At 38.0% G+C, this 18,554-nt stretch overlaps 1 protein-coding gene across 1 annotated transcript in view; it reads left to right on the top strand.

The window, feature by feature from the left end:
* LOC145673104 (uncharacterized) overlaps positions 1–18,157 on the top strand; it is a 68,907-nt gene extending 50,750 nt beyond the window's left edge. Inside the window, exons 7-9 of the mRNA XM_081742471.1 lie at positions 6,500–6,938; positions 13,839–13,900; positions 17,378–18,157. Coding sequence (XP_081598597.1) covers positions 6,500–6,938; positions 13,839–13,900; positions 17,378–18,130 — 1,254 coding nt within the window. The 3' untranslated portion in view covers positions 18,131–18,157. The remainder of the gene's footprint in view (positions 1–6,499; positions 6,939–13,838; positions 13,901–17,377) is intronic.
* The last annotated feature ends 397 nt before the right edge of the window (positions 18,158–18,554 follow it).

Here is an 18,554-nt window from a genome sequence, read left to right as displayed (position 1 = left end):
ACCATTTTTAAACGTTTTACTCCCCCTCAACCAAGTTGAAGGTTTGAATCTCAATTTAAACGGGATCGAAAGTATCACTGCTCATCTAAGCGACCCAGAAAACTATAAATTCTACTGATAGTGGACATATTCGACCATTTTTAATATATCTCTTTCTCCCCCTTCTTCAACTTGTGGAGCTGATTTTGGATTTAAACCGGATCGGAAATGTCTCTGTTCATCATAATGATCCCGAAAACTATGGATTAGACACTAATATTGGTCATTTTCAATCATTATTATATACAACTCCTCCTCCCCTCAACCGTGCTGCGGCACACGGCGTCAAAATTGTCACTGTTAATCTCAGCAAATCCTAAAACTATGGATTCGACACTAATATTGGCCATTTCCGATCATTTTTAATGTTTATTCCCCTCCCCTACGTTGCAACTTCCCCCTCCTCAACTATCAGGGCTGAACTTGGATTGTTACAGCATCAGAAGTGTCACTGTTTCTCTCATCGATCCCGAAAACTATGGATTCAACACTAATATTGGTCAGTTTGATCATTTTTAAATTTCTCCTTCCTCCTCCCCTACGTTGCATCGTCAAAGTGAGTATCCTTAATCCCTGCCCGAAAACTCATGTATGTTGAAAATTTGATTGAGATCGGTCGGATGGTTCAAGAATGATAAAGTCACAAAGGCAGTCATTTTTATTTTTTACATATATCTCCCCCTCCCTCTCCCCTATGGTGGCTCGTCATAGTGAAACGATAAAAAAACACCCAAGGTCTGACCCTGATACATGTTGAAAATTTGATCGAGATTGGTTGGGTGGTTCAAAAGTTATTAGTTTTATTAGTTTTTATTCATACGTTCCCCTCCTTTCTCTCTACCCTAGGATCTACCGTTAAAGTGAAATTACAAAAATGTTTCCACATCCGAACCTTATGCATGTTGAAAATTTCATTTAGATTGGTCGGGTGGTTCAAGAGTGATGAAGTCACAAAGACAGTCATTTTTTTTACATATATCTCCCCCTTCCCCTCCTCTATACTTGCTCGTCATAGTGAAACGATAAAAAGCACCCAAGGCTCGACCCTCATACATGTTGAAAATTTGATCGAGATTGGTTGGGTGGTTCAAAAGTTATTAGTTTTTATTCATGTCCCCCTCCCAACCCCCTTCCCTAGGATCTACCGTTAAAGTGAAATTACAAAAATGTTTCCACATCCGAACCTTACGCATGTTGAAAATTTGATTGAGATTGGTCGGGTGATTCAAGAGTGATGAAGTCACAAAGACAGTCATTTTTATTTTTTTTACATATATCTCCCCCTCCCCCTCCTCTATACTGGCTCGTCATAGTGAAACGATAAAAAGCACCCAAGGCCCGACCCTCATACATGTTGAAAATTTGATCGAGATTGGTTGTGTGGTTCAAAAGTTATTAGTTTTATTAATTTTTATTCATGTCCCCCTCCCCACCCCCTTCCCTAGAATCTACCGTTAAAGTGAAATTACAAAAATATTTCCAGATCCGAATCTCATGTATGTTGAAACTCTGAATGAGATCGGTCGGATAGTTCAAGATTTATTAAGTTACAAAAATAGTCACTTTCAGTCTTATATAAATTGATTTTTATATACCTCCCCCTCCTCCCATACGTTGCTCAGTCAATTTAAAATTATAGAAAAAATCCCAGGCCTAAACCTAATCTATGTTGAAAATTTGATCAAGATCGGTTGAGTGGTTCGGGAGTTATTAAGTTTTATTTATTTTTATACCCATTCCCCCTCCCCCCTCACTTTTACCATCCAAGTGAATAGCCTAAAACCAGCCCGGCCTTGAACCTCATCCATGTTACAAATTTGATCGAGATCGATCAAGCGGTTCAGCAGATTTAAAGTCATAAACATAGTGATTTTCAATTTTATATATATATATATAGATATATTTTTATATACACACGTCTCCCTCCCCTCTCCCTCTCCTCAGCTCTCCTCAGCTCCCCTCTCCCTCTCATTTTAGACATAGGGTTATTTTTACGTAATATTCATATCCGAGTTCTTACTATGAAAAATTCCTTGCTATAGTTGCTATTTTTCTTTAACGTTTCAACAAATACTTGATTGGCAACAATGGTGAAAGCAGCCGTTGGGAGTTTGAATTGCTCTAGTTCCTGCTTGGAATACACACGTAGATGGCACTGCGTCGGAATACACACCGATCGAGAAACGAAATTTTTCAGTCTGAGCACACACTTTACACACACAAACCGGCTGTATCCGTATAAACGAGCGGAGGCAAAAGAACTCGCGGGGGGGCCCCTATAATGGTCCTGCACGCGTTAAAAGTAAAAAACTTTTCGAGCAACCACTAAAAAATGCTCGCTTTGCAAAAATTGCTCAGAGTGCTGCTCTGTAGCCGATCGACCTACAAAGATTGGCGGGTTCACCAACGCGCGCACACACACACACACACACACACACACACACACACACACACACACACACACACACACACACACACACACACACACATATATATATATATATATATATATATATATATATATATATATATATATATATATACAAAGGCTTCCCTGTGAAAAGGTTCGCGCGCCGACGTATTAATGCGCTTGTGATGCGGCTCTCAAGTTAACATTGCGTTTAGTATACAAATACGTAAAGGCAAATGAAAAATGAAATCTTTAGTTTAAGATCCCACGATTATGCAAGCTAAATGCTAAAGGAGACAGAAGTGAATGATGAAAGAAATAGTTGAATGAGAATGTGGTAGGAAACTGGAGAATCCCCAAGAAACCCACGAACACGAAGTCCTCCACCACGAACTTACTTAGACGGGAATCGAACATGCAACTCTTCGAACAAAGGTAATTTCTCTATCGCTGAGCCACCGTTCCTCAGAGCTTAGCGCCTCCAGGGGCCTTAGAAAGATTATCGAGCCTAAAATGATTTAGCACTGACTTTTATAAATCCACCAATTCAACAATTAATAATGTCGTGCAAACTTTAATACGTGCAAACTTGAAGATTGTAGTAATGAAAGAAAAGATGAAATCTTTAGTTTAGCGCCCCAGAGTTATGTAACTGCTAAAGGAGATGGATGAAATTGCAAGTGAATGATGATGAAAGAAATGGTGGAACGGGAAAGTAAGAGAACAAACCTTTATTTTCTTTAGATTAATTGATTTCCAGAAATTTTATTATAATTAGCAATTAAAAACTGAAAGGGCGATCACAAACTTTTCTTGCCCAGGACCTCGCAACAATTTGTTACACGCTGCCATACATCATTAAAACAGGAGTAGAGTGACTGAATTATTTTGCTCTGTGGTTGAAAAGTAATAATGCAAAACAGACAATTATTGACTTGAAGAGATAGGATAGTTTAAAAATTCTGACTGGGGAATAAAATCTTCATTTTTACGTCCTACGATTATCGCAGTCTTGTAGCCAACCTGGAACGAAAGAGATTCAGCCCACTGAAGATTCTTTGCGAACATCATTTCAATGTGAATTTCGAACAAAGATCTAAGCTTACCTTCATGCTTACGTTACGCAAAACAACTAACATATAAGGTGGAAATTATTCAACTTTTTTCATAAGATGTAATCCAGCTGACTAATTAAAATTTTATAAGCTGTATATGTTATATGTTGATTGATTAAATGTTTTACCTGATAATATGTAGTCGTTACTGCTTGTTACATAGTATTAGCGTGTGTAATGGTTGTATGGGGGAGAGGAGTATTTAAACGCTAATATTCTAAAGTGAAATATTTACATAAAAATTAGGATAATTAAACATTTTCAATAACTCCCTCTTAGACTTCGACTCTGGTTATAGGTCGATTACCGGTGATTACTGAAAGTTAATGATATTGAAATATACAAAGGAAGTTAGTATAGTGTCTAGCAAGCATGTGTGCTTTGCAGCAAGTCTCAGGTTCGATTCCCTTGAGCATTATGGTGGTTCGGATCCTACCATAAACTATAGATTCACGTACCATTTAGCATCGGCATCGGTGATGAATTATAAAGGGACATTAACTCTAATACGTCAGAATACAGACAGATCGACTGATTCCCAGATATTCATAAGTAAAACTTATATTTTCCAAAACAGCAAATTACGTTAGTAGAGTGCTATTTTTTTTTTCTAAATATAGATCATGAACGGTTTGAAATTATGTTTATTCTGTTGTGTGAGAACGTTTCTCTATAGTTAGAATTGAGGACATCTTCGAAAGTTCCCCTTCGGGGGGATGAACACTAAGAATCATGAAATTATAGGTGTAAACTTGAATGCAGTTTTACCCACTTATCTCAATAGTAATCTATGTAAATGTAAGGTCACTTGACAGGTCCAAATGTAAGGTCACTTGACCAAAGGCTTAGATAATGTCCCCTAAACCTCCACGATGCGAGGCCACCAACTCCAGGGATGTAAAATATATAGAAAATGTTTAGAAAGTAGAGGCGAATAACTAGGGGCTGCAGCGGGCAGGGGCTGTGTTGCAATAATAGACTATCAAAAACTTCCTGCTCAAGTCCTAAAATTTCACACGGCGTACACCATAGTCTTAAAATTTTCACAGAATATACGGTAGTCTTAAAAATTTCATAGGTTATATATGCTAGTTTTGAATATAGTACTACACGGCTTGAAGCAGAAAGTATGCGCAAATGACTAAGATTGAGCAATACACCTTCGTATACTCTCGACTACACCCCTGAATATATGCTTTTATTTTCTTAGTTTGCTTACATACGTGTGACGAAAATCTGGGAGGAACGCGACCACCCAAGCCCCTCATTACGACGCCCATGATTAGATGAACCATAGCCGAATACTTCAGGTTGTTTTGCTTCTTTATTTCTAAGTTTTCCTATGCTTTGCTGACTAAATATCAGTTGTCAGAGAGCTTTAAAACTTGCGATATAGAACCAAATCATTCTATTTTAATATCCTATTTAGCGAAAAAAAAAAAATAATAATAAAAACGTTGATAATGAACGGTAACAGATCACAGAAAGAAGCCTACTGGACGCCCAAAATAGTCTCCCTTTTCAAGACTGTGCGCTGCATATTCTTACACTATATTAAAAACGCTTTCAAAGATACCAATCTTAAAAAAAATAAATAAATAAAATAAAATAAAATAAAAAAAATAAATCTTTAGTTTAAAATCCAACGGTTATGCCATCGATGGCTAAAGGAGACTGATGGAATTGCAAGTGAATGATGATGAAAGAATAGGTGGAATGAGGAAACGGGAAAATCCCGAGTCCCTCGCTCCTGCAGTAACACTTGGCCCTCACCCTCGTTCACCCTCGCCCTCTTCGTCGAAGCTTTTCCTCGCCCTCGCGCACCCTCACCCCCGCCATCGAAGCTTGTTCTCGCCCATCCTCACCCTCGCTGCCGAAACTTGTCCTCTCCCTCGCGCATCCTCACCCTCGCTGCCGAAACTTGTCCTCGCCCTCGCGCACCCTCGCCCTCTTCGTCGAAGCTTTTCCTCGCCCTCGCGCACCCTCACCCTCGCCATCGAAGCTTGTCCTCGCCCTCGCGCACCCTCACCCTCGCCATCGAAGCTTGTCCTCGCCCTCGCGCACCCTTACCCTCGCTATCGAAGCTTGTCCTCGCCCTCGCGCTCCCTCGCGTCACTGTGGGCGAGGGAACTTGAGGGTGAGGATGCCCTCGAGAGGGCCACCCTCGCGAGGGTGAACATCTCTGCTTTATAATGTTGCGTAAATCACTTCTCATTGAAATATCCTCTAAGTGTAGTTTACTGTTTGGGGTGAATTGGTTTTCTTTGAGAGTTTCCTCAGATACGAGACATGTGATTTTATTGATATTTCATAATAGCTCTCAAATATCGCTAAGTGATCTATCGTTAAAAAATCCACAAGGAGTAGTTGACTTGTAAGGGTAAGTTTTCTGTTCACATAGTTCTCCGAAAATGTTTAAGATTGTTTTTTTAAAATGGTTCTAGCCTGATTTGATGTAGAAGTTATAATAATCAAAAAAAAAAAAAAAAAAAAAAAAAAACTCTAGTGGTTGTCTGTGTATTCATTTCATATGTAAAAGTAGTGATAATCTACTGAACTCGATAATAAATAAATTAAAAATTCAGTCAAGCTGGTTAGCATATTCTAATGTTCCGAAAAAAGCAGTCAGTCTGAATTCGACAATATTTGGATTGCTGGTAGTTGTTCTAAACTTCACATTCTAGAGCGCTCATCTCTGGTGCGAGATGTCCCTGATTCAATTCCCGGCCACGTGAGGTTGTGGTGAACAGCATCCTGTCCTTGTGTTTCCTCGGGATTCTCTTTCCCTCTACATTATCATTCCACCAGTTCAGAATCAATTCACTTTCATTGGTCATCCGTTTCCTTTACCCTTTGGACATAAAATTAGAAGTTCCGTATTTTTAAAATTATTTTTGAATCTCTGTCATTATATATGTATATTTCTTTTCTACAGATTGAATCTGGGGATTACACCAGTGACGAGGACTATGAAGATAGTAATATTGCTGCTGAAATAGTGCATGTGAACATGTCAGACAGCGAACATGAAGATCAACAGTATTGTTTTGTGTGCAACAAGGCCGTTGATGAAGCCACAGCAGTTTCAGTATTGGCTCTAAGTGATACTACGAAAGTCGCTTTAAATAAAAAACTTGATAAAATCTTGGAAGACGTGTTGATTATAACTGCAGAGACAGAGGTACTGTGCACACGATGTTCAAAACTAATAAATCTGATAGACCAAATGGAAGTTGAGTTGAGTATGCTGAAGAAATCAATTGTGAATTGTGTAGTGAAAAAAATTAAATCACTCGGACATCTTGATAAAAGGAAAAAATCCGACTCCAGTACATCCAATCTGAATTCAACTGTTGAGCCAAATTCCTCATCAGGTAATTAGTTCAACCATTAACATCATATTTTTAGTTCATATCAAAATTTTTGTGAAAGTGTAGTCAGCAAGGTTGACAACCACTAACTTTTTTTTTTTTTTTTTTTTTACGTGCTTTTAATTCTTATTCTCATTATTAATTTCTTGATAATATATGAGCAACTTAATACCAAGCCTACGATGTTGCCATCCCCTGCCAGACATTAATTCAAGAAAGTTCGTCTCTAAAGATTTTCACTCTGAAATATTTTTTAGTTGTTAATCTTAGGAATGTGTATTATAAGTTAAACGAAGAATATCGTATGAATATATTGGGTTAGTACGATTGGAATGTCTGATTTTGCCTGTGATGGGAAACCATCCTCTGCAACACAACTAATAGATGGATTGTGATCACGCGTACGACATCACAAACTCCGTAGATGTGCAGAAAACAGGCTGGAGTGCCCAGTCAGTTAGATGGTGGCATATTGTTGAAGATTATCGTGTGAACGTTCAGCATGGAGAAACAAACAATTGTTGTTATTTTCATTTATGAGTTCAAATGGGGCATTTCGTCTAGGCGAAACCATCACTATTTATCATGACAATATTGAAGTCCATGAAATGCACTTCCAGTTTGCCCGCAGTCATGCAGCAATGGTCAACACGCATGGCAGTCTCGTTTTGCGTAAGAATTCATATTACTGTTGCTCCAGCAACGATGCAGACTCTCCTTGAGTTTCAGTGTGAAATCCTTCCTCACCCACTATATTCTCCTGACATTCCTACCACCACTCCCGGCATCTCGATCACTTCTTGGCGTTGAAGAATTTCCTGATGAGCGAGAGGTCCAATATGCGGTTGAGGACTTCCGTGTTTTTCTTAGACTGCAGATTTCTTGCATCGTGGTGTCCACTCGTTGAGTGAGCAATAGAAAAAGTAGGACAGTTTTTCTTTTTTTCTTTTTTCAACACAGCCCGCTTGTAAGCAATTAATGAGTTATATACTCTAGAATCAAAAATGAGTATTTCAATTCACAAAACTTTATACATTTATCTACAACAAGATACCTCTGCGAGCAAATTAAGAATAGGTTTACCAATACAAAATAATTACATATGTTCCGCCTTTTGGACAAGATAGAATCATAATATCTTAAAAAATGACATTTTATAACCGCAGTATATTCCTCAGTGAAGGTTTATTTTACGGGGAAAATAATCCGGGCGTCCCAATGATGTGCTGGAATATATCATATTCATCCATCCACACACATATTATATATATATATATATATATATATATATATATATATATATATATATATATATATATATATGTATATGAGGCGTGCGCGCATGCCGCAACGAGCGTGTGCGTCGTGTACCGGCATGCATCGGGAACAACTGTGCTCAGTTTCAGCTCTATAACTGACCGGTACGGTTGTGTGAGGTTCGCTCAGTGATACTGTTTTTGTCAGGAAGAAACCTGTCTGCTGCAGAAATTCATCGACAGATTTGCGAAGTGTACGGTGATACTGTTATGAGTGCAAGCAAAGTGCGTAAGTGGGTACGATAATTCAAAAATGTCCGTGACAACGTCCATGATGAGGACCGCTCCGGTCGCCCTTCTTCGATTACAGACGATTTGGTGGCTTCAGTTGAAGCGAGGGTTCGTGAGAACAGGCGCTTCACAATAACAGGTCTCTCAAACGAAATTGTTTCTGAACACTTAAAGTTTAGGAAACTGTGCTCCCTTTGGTCCCCGAAGCTCTAACAGAAAACCACAAAAACCAAAGATTTGAGTGTGTGATGAAGTTCGTAACTAGTTATCACGCCCCAACAGAGCATGGAATGGAGACACACACACTCGCCTGTAAAGGTGAAGGCCAAACAAACTCTGTCTCAGCGCAAAATCATGGCGTCGATGTTTTGGGATAGGCATGGTGTTTTGTTGGTCGACTTCATGCAACAAGGAAACACTATCAATGCAGAAGCATACTGCCAAACCCTGAGAAAGCTACGCAGAGCGATTCAAAACAAACGACGCGGCATGCTGACAAAGGGCATTGTCCTTCTCCATGCCAATGCAAAACCTCACACTGCAGGTCAGACCCGCGATTTGTTGGACAGTTTTGGCTGGGAAGTTTTAGACCACCCACCCTACAGTCCTGCTCTTGCGCCGAGCGATTACTATCTGTTCCTTCACCTCAAACAACACCTCAGTGGCAACCGTTACAATGATGACGACGATGTGAAAACGGCAGTGAACTCTTGGTCATCGAGCAGGCGGCAAGTTTTTATGAAGAGGGTATTTTGAAATTGGTTGAATATGATAAGTGTTTCAACAAACTTGGCAACTATGTCGAAAAATAGAGTAAAGGGTGTACTTATGTTCAAACGGACCTTACTTTAAAAACACGCATCGTATATATTGTGTATATGTATATATGTATATATATATATATATATATATATATATATATATATATATATATATATATACAGATGGTGATCAGAAAAATGGAAACACCTGTAGTTGGCAACACGTCAGATGTATGGGTTGGCAGTAGTGTCGTGGTGCCCGCAGAACCGGACCGCTGGTGGTGGTGTGTTAGGTCGGTCTCCTTACTACGTCAGGCACAGTGGAACAGCAGTGTCCAGTGGCTGCAGCAGACGGAGGTAGTGTAAAATGGGAGACCTCTCAGATTTTAAAAGAGGGCAAATTGTTGGTGCGCGGATATGTGGAGTGAGTGTGACGGTAGTGGCTACTGTGTTAGGTGTGTCGCGTGGGACAGTGTCGAAGGTGATGACGGCCTACACAACACATAGGAAAACCACATCGGGGAAGCGGAACAGTGGGGGGAAGAAAATAATGAGTGACAGGTCACGCCGGGTATTAAAGCGCATTTGTAATGCGCCGCTATGATATAGCTGTACCGTCGCATTACATAACATTTTGGAAGTATTTTGAAAGATACCGATCTGTATCCGATGATTCAAAAATTTAAAATCTAATTTAAATCTTCAACTTTTTCGCATCGAAACTCGTAAACAAACTATTAAAAAAAGAAAGATGGCCTGAAAATCACATATAGTGTAGATGAAATTTTGTGATTGTTAACTGGTAATTTAGTTTGGAAATATGAACATGTAAATGTGTAGAGCCTCGGATCAAAATGTCTAGTGCTAAAACCAACTGTAAAATTACATTTTTGCTTAGATCTAAAAACAATAACCAGATAAAAGTAAATAGTTAAAATTAGATCGAGCTGTTGCAATTATGTCCATATTCTATCAATGATTTGCAGTTTTACAGAAACATAGTGATTTATAATCAATTAGTACTTTTGATAATGTCTATACGCATATATACATTGAGAATCTAATTCTAGTCTTAAAAACAGCCATTTACTGAATTCGATGAAGAAGTAGAGGATTTTAATAATACGATAAAGTATGAGAATCGTGTATAAATATAAAGAAGATTATAATATATATAACGAATACTTTATAATATGTCAAAGCTGTGGAAAGATTTCAGAATTGATCTTAATTAAAATATGATATAAATATATATGTTTTCTTAATGCTGCATAATCTGGTCGACATTTTCATAGAGTTTAATGCACAGCTTGAGTATTACTAGTCAGACGTTCTTCATTGTGGGAGTTTCTCCATCAGTACACGAACCTCACAATACGAATATACATTAAATGTACAAAGTAACATTACTCTGAGAGCAGGTGAGTTACACATTGTCACACAGAACCGTCGTGCCACTGCGGAGCAAGTGACGGAGGAACTCCCTGCACCTCCCCCACCCTGTTTCGACAATCACAGTCCGCCGCGAATTACATGACATGAACTTACGGGGTCGTGTTGCACGGGCCAAACCGCTCATCAGGGACCATAACGCTTTCGCACACCGCAAATTATGCCGAGACCATGCAACTTGGACCGTTGAGGACTGGAAACGTGTGATATGGTCGGATGAGTCATCCTTCACCCTATTCCCAACCACAGGCCGTGTGTATGTGTGGAGAACACCCAAAGAAGCTTATGATCTGCAGTGTCTCCGCCCAAGTGTGAAACATGGCGGCGGCTCGGTGATGCTGTGGGCCGCCATATCATGGTTTTCATTAGGTCCTGTGGTCACACTTAGCGGACGAATCACTGCCAACGGTTATGTCGCAATTTTAGAAGACCACTTGTATCCTATGGTCCGGATGTTGTTCCCGGACAATGACGCCATCTTCCAGGATGATAATGCACCCATTCACACAGCTGGCGTTGTTGCAGCGTGGTTTGAGGAACATCGGGATGAAGTTCAACACCTCCCCTGGCCCGCCCAATCCCCAGATCTCAACATAATTGAACATCTGTGGTCCGTCTTGGAAACACGACTCAGGCGATGATTTCCACCTCCATCTTCTCTCACAGAACTGGCCGATGCCCTGCACGAGGAATGGTGTAAAATTCCACTTGCTACCATTCACGACCTCTATGCCTCCATCCCACGTCGCATCAAGGCTGTTCTGAAGGCGAAAGGTGTCCGACACCATATTAATATGGTAAGTTGCAATTTCGTTCAGGTGTTTTCATTTTTCTGATCACCATCTGTATATATATATATATATATATATATATAGTATAATATGTGTGGATGGATGAATATGATATATTCCAGCATATTATTGGGACGCCCGGATTAATTTCAACTAAACTTGGTACACATGTAACTTACAGTTTTAAAAAAAAATACTGTGTGATAAGACACCCCCTGGCGCCCCTTAAGGGCTAAAAAGGAGTAACATATAGAAATAATCGAAAACGACCGATATTAGTGTCTAGTCCAAAGTTTTCGGAGTCCCTAAGCCGCTTGATATGTTCCGGTGACATTTAAGCCTGGAGTAATACATCCTAGCACCCCTAGAGGTTGGGTGGAAAAGGGTGACATGTAAAAATAATTGAAAATGCCCGATATTAGTGCCAAGTCTATAGTTTTCCGGATCGTTGAGATGAATAGTGACATTATGCTGTTTAGGTCAAAGTTCAGTCCTTACCGGGACGGGGGTGCGAAGGCTTGAAAATAAAATGTCCAAAATGACCATGGTTAGTGATAGTTATTATCCATCTCAAGCTGGAAGTTTATAATGGTACTTTGATTAATGGGCTTTATTTAGGGAGATAGGGTGTTTCAAAGTTTATGTTAAAAGTAGAATATATTATGGATTTTATCATGACACTTCCATTGAAATGCATATTCTAAGGGAAATTGACTCTCATATATTTTACTTAAGCCTATTCTTCTCTATGAAGAATGGACATTTCAATTCGCAATAATAGTAATAGTAAAAATAATAAAAGCCAGCCAGCGCTTGCACAAATTGTAACCGACATATAAACGCAAGGAGTGTTCATTTCTTGTCAGTAATCTCATCAGGATTAGAATGTACCCAGTGAATACGCATGTCAGTTTGCTTTGAAGGTCTCCTCATCAGTTCAAAATATGTATGGAAAAGTACCATCTTCGTCTTCACATTTTCCAGTAAACCTCAAAATTGAACTTTTCCATCTGAATCATCCTCTGAGACAGTATGCAATATCCTATAAAGTGATGGTCTTGACGTGTCGAGTTCTTGACGCTTTTCCGATGGACTTTTTTCTTTTTTTCTTTTTGGACTGTCCATGAAAGCATTCTCGATATGTTGTTTGTTTTCTAGCTCCTTAATCTTCCCTATCTTTGAAGATCGTGCATTGGTCCAGTACTTTAAAATTTATTAGACTATCAACAGTGTCTTTTCATTGTTACGTGCAGCTGATCTTCGTACAGACGATACTTTTCACTCTTATTCTCCGTTCTGTTCTAATCCTCAAAACAGACTACATATTTAAGTAAAATTACGCACTGATCCAATGAGTTCCGAAAGGAAATCGCAATTATTCTTACAATATCAGTATATCACTCATAAAGTATTTGTCAGTCACACTGCAGTGCAGTACACGACACTAATAACTAACTTAATGCACACAACACCAATAAAATATATTGCACATTAAAATTCAGACATAGCCCTTCTTTCTAGTCTAGTGGCTTACGCGCGTGCCTTTAGTACACGTGATCTCGGGTTCGTTTCCCGCGGGAAGAGCACATTATAACGCTGCGGATTCCACCTTAATGTAGGTCCATGTCTACACTAAACTTTAACAAACAATAAGACTCCGATACAAGAACATTCTTATCCCAGTATAATTCTTTACTTCTGAAACACTCTGTATATACAAGGTGTAATTGAATATATGTTACAATGTTTGTGAGGAGAGTCCATACATGGGAAAAAAATGTGTATGGAATAAATAATTGAATTTGACTTCTTTTCTGAGTTACAAGCTATCGCAAATTCTGGAATTACATCTGAGACCTCATAGCGGACAAAGGAAAGGGAGCAAGTGGAAGATATCCTTAATATGTAAAGGAAGTCATATCTTAAGGTGTCTAGGTAGGGCGATAGAACTCCCAAGGTTATGACAGGATTACCAGAGTCCATATGTACGGACGTGACAGACTGACACATTAAGGGGACTAAGTGGTAATGGATTAAGATCACATAAACATCAGCATGATTAATGGCGTACAGAGGGACGAGAGGGAATTTCCCTCCCCAGATTAACTTTTGCCCTCCAGCTGGGATAACTGTATACTATAATACATTGTACATGGAAACAGGATGTTAACTCCCTCCATAATTCCTATTCTACCCCTTTAGGTGGCCGATTTATACCCTTGGGTTTGTCGTTGCACATAAGCACACACTTAATACTATTATGTTGTAAAACGTAGCAGGCATCATGTGTGTTAGGCATTACTGCCCGTCCTTGGTATTCGTTGTGATAACAATGAAATTTCTTAATTTCAGGTGACGAATTCTTCAGCAATGGCCCAAGAAATTCTACGTCTATTCCTATTCCACAAAGCAAGGTTTGTATTTTAGTGCTTTTGAACGTCGTTGTGTTGTTTATATATATATATATATATATATATATATATATATATATAATGTTGTGGCCTACAGTTGCACATTTAATATTTTGTTCAAAAGTTAATAGAGTATTTGTTTTTTTGTTTGCTTTTCAGTTTAACATCCCTTTCAGTAGCGAAGCTAAATGAGACATGGACTTACAACTTAAAGTGAGATCTGAACCACATGAGCTCCCGCCAGGAATCGAACCAAGGTCTCCCACGCCATAGGCGCGTACAATAATCTCTTAGCCATTAGGGAGCTCAGTAGAGTATTTTAAGCTTTATAGTGATTACAGCTGTGTTCGTTGGTTTACATTTCTGCAAGGTGTGTTTCAGAATAAATTAATTTCATTTGCAATGTGGGTAACGTACGTTCTCATTACGATTCAGCCTTAGTAACTTAAGTTGTTATTGATGTTGCAGTGTCAATAACTTGTGTTGTCAATTGTCATTGTATCCTGGAAGAACACGAGGGACAGTTTTGACCTGTGTAATGAAATTTACTCATCGTCAACTTAAAAATCATTTTAAAGAACTGTGTATTATATAACATTACCGTCTTAAAATCATTCAGGAAAAACTACATTGTATAGAACACTAACGTAGTTATAAATCAGGCAGTCATATTGAAAAACTGCGTAACAGTTTAATAAAATAATTTTTCACGCAACAATGGAGTGTATAAGGTTTGCGTTCTTACTCAGCGAAACCTCCCTTAAGGGATACGTCCATAATACGGTCATATTTTTTGTATTGCCACGGACAGTCTTTGTTTTACCCTAGCGTTTTAGCAGTCTCTTCATAACAAACAGGAATTATTCTCAGTTCATAAGTACATAGCATAGAAAATACTTTCTGCAGTTTGAAGTCTTCAACTGATCCATCAATTATAAACCAAGTCCGATCAGAAACAAGTCCGCATAATTATACTGTAGAAAGCTATTTTATTGAAAGAAGTTTGTGTGTCATGGTTGGTTGGTTCAATCTATATTTTCAATGTTTAATAATAATGTTGCATGTTTTTTATTGGATTACTTTCACTTTTAATAAACAGTCAATAAACGAATCGAGGAACTTTTGTAGAGGTTGATTGTACTTGAGACGTAAATTATGACATAAAGCATTTTGCAGTACACGCCCATATAAACGTATCTTCCAGCGATCCTTTTGTTTCTTTACAGGTGGGTATTTCCCACTCATTCCCCAGTAATTCGAACACTGTTACTCTGTATTCGCAATTATAATCAATGTATGTACTCTATATTTGCATACGATTACCACATGAAGTTTGAAGAATCTCAATTTGGGTAACCTCTCCATAACGGGTAAATAATCATGTCTCGTAGCGGTCTGTAATTGAGAGATCTCACTGTAATACAGAAAGAAATATAAATGGGAAAATGAAGGAACATCCCAGAGATGCGAAAAATGAACGCATTATTTCACGATAAATGAAATCTAAAACACAACGTAAAGAAAAATTAAGTTACTTAAAAAAAAAAAAAAAAAAGTCATCTGGTTAGATAAGTTAATGATACATATCGTTGCACCTTATTTTCTTTTTACTCTTTCCTACAGGGCAAAATCTTAAACTTTCCGTAAAGTAGTATAAGATAATTTGTTATTAAAATTCATTATGAATAGTGTTGAATCTATGGATGATATTTTTCATGGTCATAAGTATTCTAATATCTTTAGATGCTCTTTTGCTGTAAATCAAGAAACTTCCATGCATTATAGATCTCTGCTAACATATCTGTCATAATGTAGCAATTAATGATATTCTAATACATAATTAATAAATTATTCGCGGCTAGCTCAGAACGAATTAAGAATTAGATCATTATGAAATACTTTTAAAGGGTTGCCCAAATTCATAGATTTGTGCAGCGATTCTTAAACTGTGGTCAGTGGACCCCTGGAAGTCCTTGGACCTTAAGTCAGAGGTCCGTAAGTCAAACTAAATTTTATGTAACTATTATGAAAAATATAATAATCATGTTGTCTATTATAATAGTAGGATATGGGAACAGGGCACAAAGTGCTTACAAAGAAGACATAGACCGTTATGTAGTTAACAGATATAGCATGTGCAAATAAAGTTAGTATATAATGGAAGTTAGATTATGATGGAAGCTAACTTATAATGGTAGAGATTATGAAGATATAGATTATAAAGATAGGTTATGAAGATACAGATTGTTATGTATACCCAGATTAGTGTAATTGGGGAGTACGATTGGTATAGAGCAGTGATTCTCAAACTTGTTACCGCGACCCACATTAAATAATAAAAAGTATTTCGTGGCGCACCTACTTTAATTCAAATACACATTGACATTCTATATAACGCTGGCATATTTCAAAGCAATTTTTTTTAAAATGGTATCTCTAATTTCAGTTCGTTCCATGACAGTTCGTATGAGTAATTAACATGTCATTTATTTTGGATGTTGTGAACACCCCGAGCGACCAGAATGTTGCAAAGTAATAAATCAAAATTTAGTTGGTTTCTTTTGTCTATCGTAAATATCTCACTTTCAAACTAAATTGTAATGCAAATTTATGGATATAGTGGCCCTGTCAACACGAGAATATTTGTGACAACCGAGCAAGTGAAATATAAATTTCTTTCTCAGTAACTGTATCATATGAAATTGTACGCATGCCCAAAGAGGGTTAAAGTTTTTCCACAGAAAGGTAACATAAAGCTAACACTACTCCCGACCAGTGCCCTATCCCGTGACAAATTTTGACTCACCCACTCTCTCTCCATTCTAACCCAGCATCTCTATTGACTGAAACAGGGCAGGGCTCTGAGTAACCACTTACTCGTCACCTCATTAACAAACGCTTCCATTTTCATTTTCTGAATAGTACACATGATTCTACGTTAAAATAAAATTTTCACAATTAAAAGGAAAACTCGCGACCCACTAAAAATGGTCCGCGACCCATATTTTGAGAAACACTGGTATAGAGAGTTGTATTACAGAAAGGCACAAATATAGAATAAATATACAGAAGAATTTAAGTGTACTGCAAATCTTCTTTATAGTTTGATTACAAGTTTATTAATTTGAATTAAATACTTAACAATAATAAGACCTTGGATCCGGTCTTATTTTATTTATTTATTTTCTGTTCTTAAGTATATAAGGCAGGAGTCTTCAACGCATGGCCCAGGGGTCACAGGTGTACTGCAGAGCTCTTTGTCGTGACTCTTTTCAAAAAGTGAACACTCAACATGAAACCTCGATTTAAATTAGTAATACATTTCGCAGTATAGCTTATTGGCCCACGATCGTTTTGAAATTGTTAATGCGACCTACACTGTTGAAACCCCTGGTAAAAGGCTTCTGTTCCTTGTTTGTAGTTTAAAAGAAGGCTGTGTAAGTACCTAGGTATAGGTGTAAAATATCTCTTCTCTTTCAGGTCTCGGAATTACAAGCGAAGACAACGATGGATACTTCAAAACAAACTCCAGACATGGACACATCAGAATTTACTCCAAGAATAACCTCAGTAAAAACCATCAGCAAAGATAGTGAGCTTTTTAAAAGTATAAATCAGGAAATTAATATTCAGCAATCAACAGGTGTTAGTAGCAATGTAATTGACAATACAAGTAAGGACGGCTCCATTAATTCTACTGTTGTACTAAATCAGCCACAGATTCCACAAATCTTCGCTGGAGCAAACACCAGCCCACAAATCTCAGTTGTGAATCAAGGGGAAATTCCAAGTTCGGCAAGCAGTACAAACGCAAATTCTTCAGGTCTAAATAATGTGCAGCAACCTATTTTGATCGTCAGTCCAGGTGGGTTGGTACCTCTAGGGACATTGACACCTCTTAACATGTTGAACTCTCATACATTTCGTCCTCTTCCAAGGATACTTCCAAAAGATGCAGCAAGTGCCAAGAAGTCTCGTGTAAAACGTATCAGAAGCGAAAAGTTCAATTGTTATTTTTGTTCGTTTTCTTCTACAAGCGTTTCAGATTATAATGATCATATGCATGAACAACATAAACAGTTTGTTGCTTTGTTCGGGGATGGTGAGACTGAATCAAGGACCACAGTGGATAAAAGGGAAAATAAAGTGGACAAATCGAAGGAAGGTAGTAATTGTTGTATACAAATCATTAAAGAGGAAATTGAAGTAACAGACACTTCAATGAATGAGTGATTAAACATGATAAGCCAACTAATAAAATTGTTATTATTATCCTTTCCTTTTCCTGCCTCCTATTGTGTAAAACCACTAGTAAGCACGTTTTTCTTTCTCTTGTTAGCCTAATATAAAGGCTGTTGGTAGAGCTGGTTCAAAAAGTTATATCCTTGTTTCGCTATGTAGCTTTCTGAAAGTTTAAGACAAGATGATAGGGAGACGGCAGTAATTGTAATATGTAATTAACACCAAGTGGCTGGATAATGTGTAATGCTACTGTATGTTTCTTCGTTAAGCACATCGTGAAGAAAGCATGCCGTAGTGTTTTTTGTTTCCCTTTAACTAGTATGCTCTGCTAAAGGACAATATCCTATAGCTGAATCTTGCCTCTGGACAGGACCAGCCGCTTATAAAGAGGAAAGAGGGGCAACCCCGTCAAATA

The sequence above is a fragment of the Thermobia domestica genome, chromosome 16 (genome assembly GCF_964235325.1).
Source record: "Thermobia domestica chromosome 16, izTheDome1.hap1.1, whole genome shotgun sequence".
NCBI lineage: Eukaryota > Metazoa > Arthropoda > Insecta > Zygentoma > Lepismatidae > Thermobia > Thermobia domestica.
The sequence above is the reverse complement of the archived record's forward strand: the minus strand, read 5'-3'. Positions and strand labels throughout refer to the sequence as shown.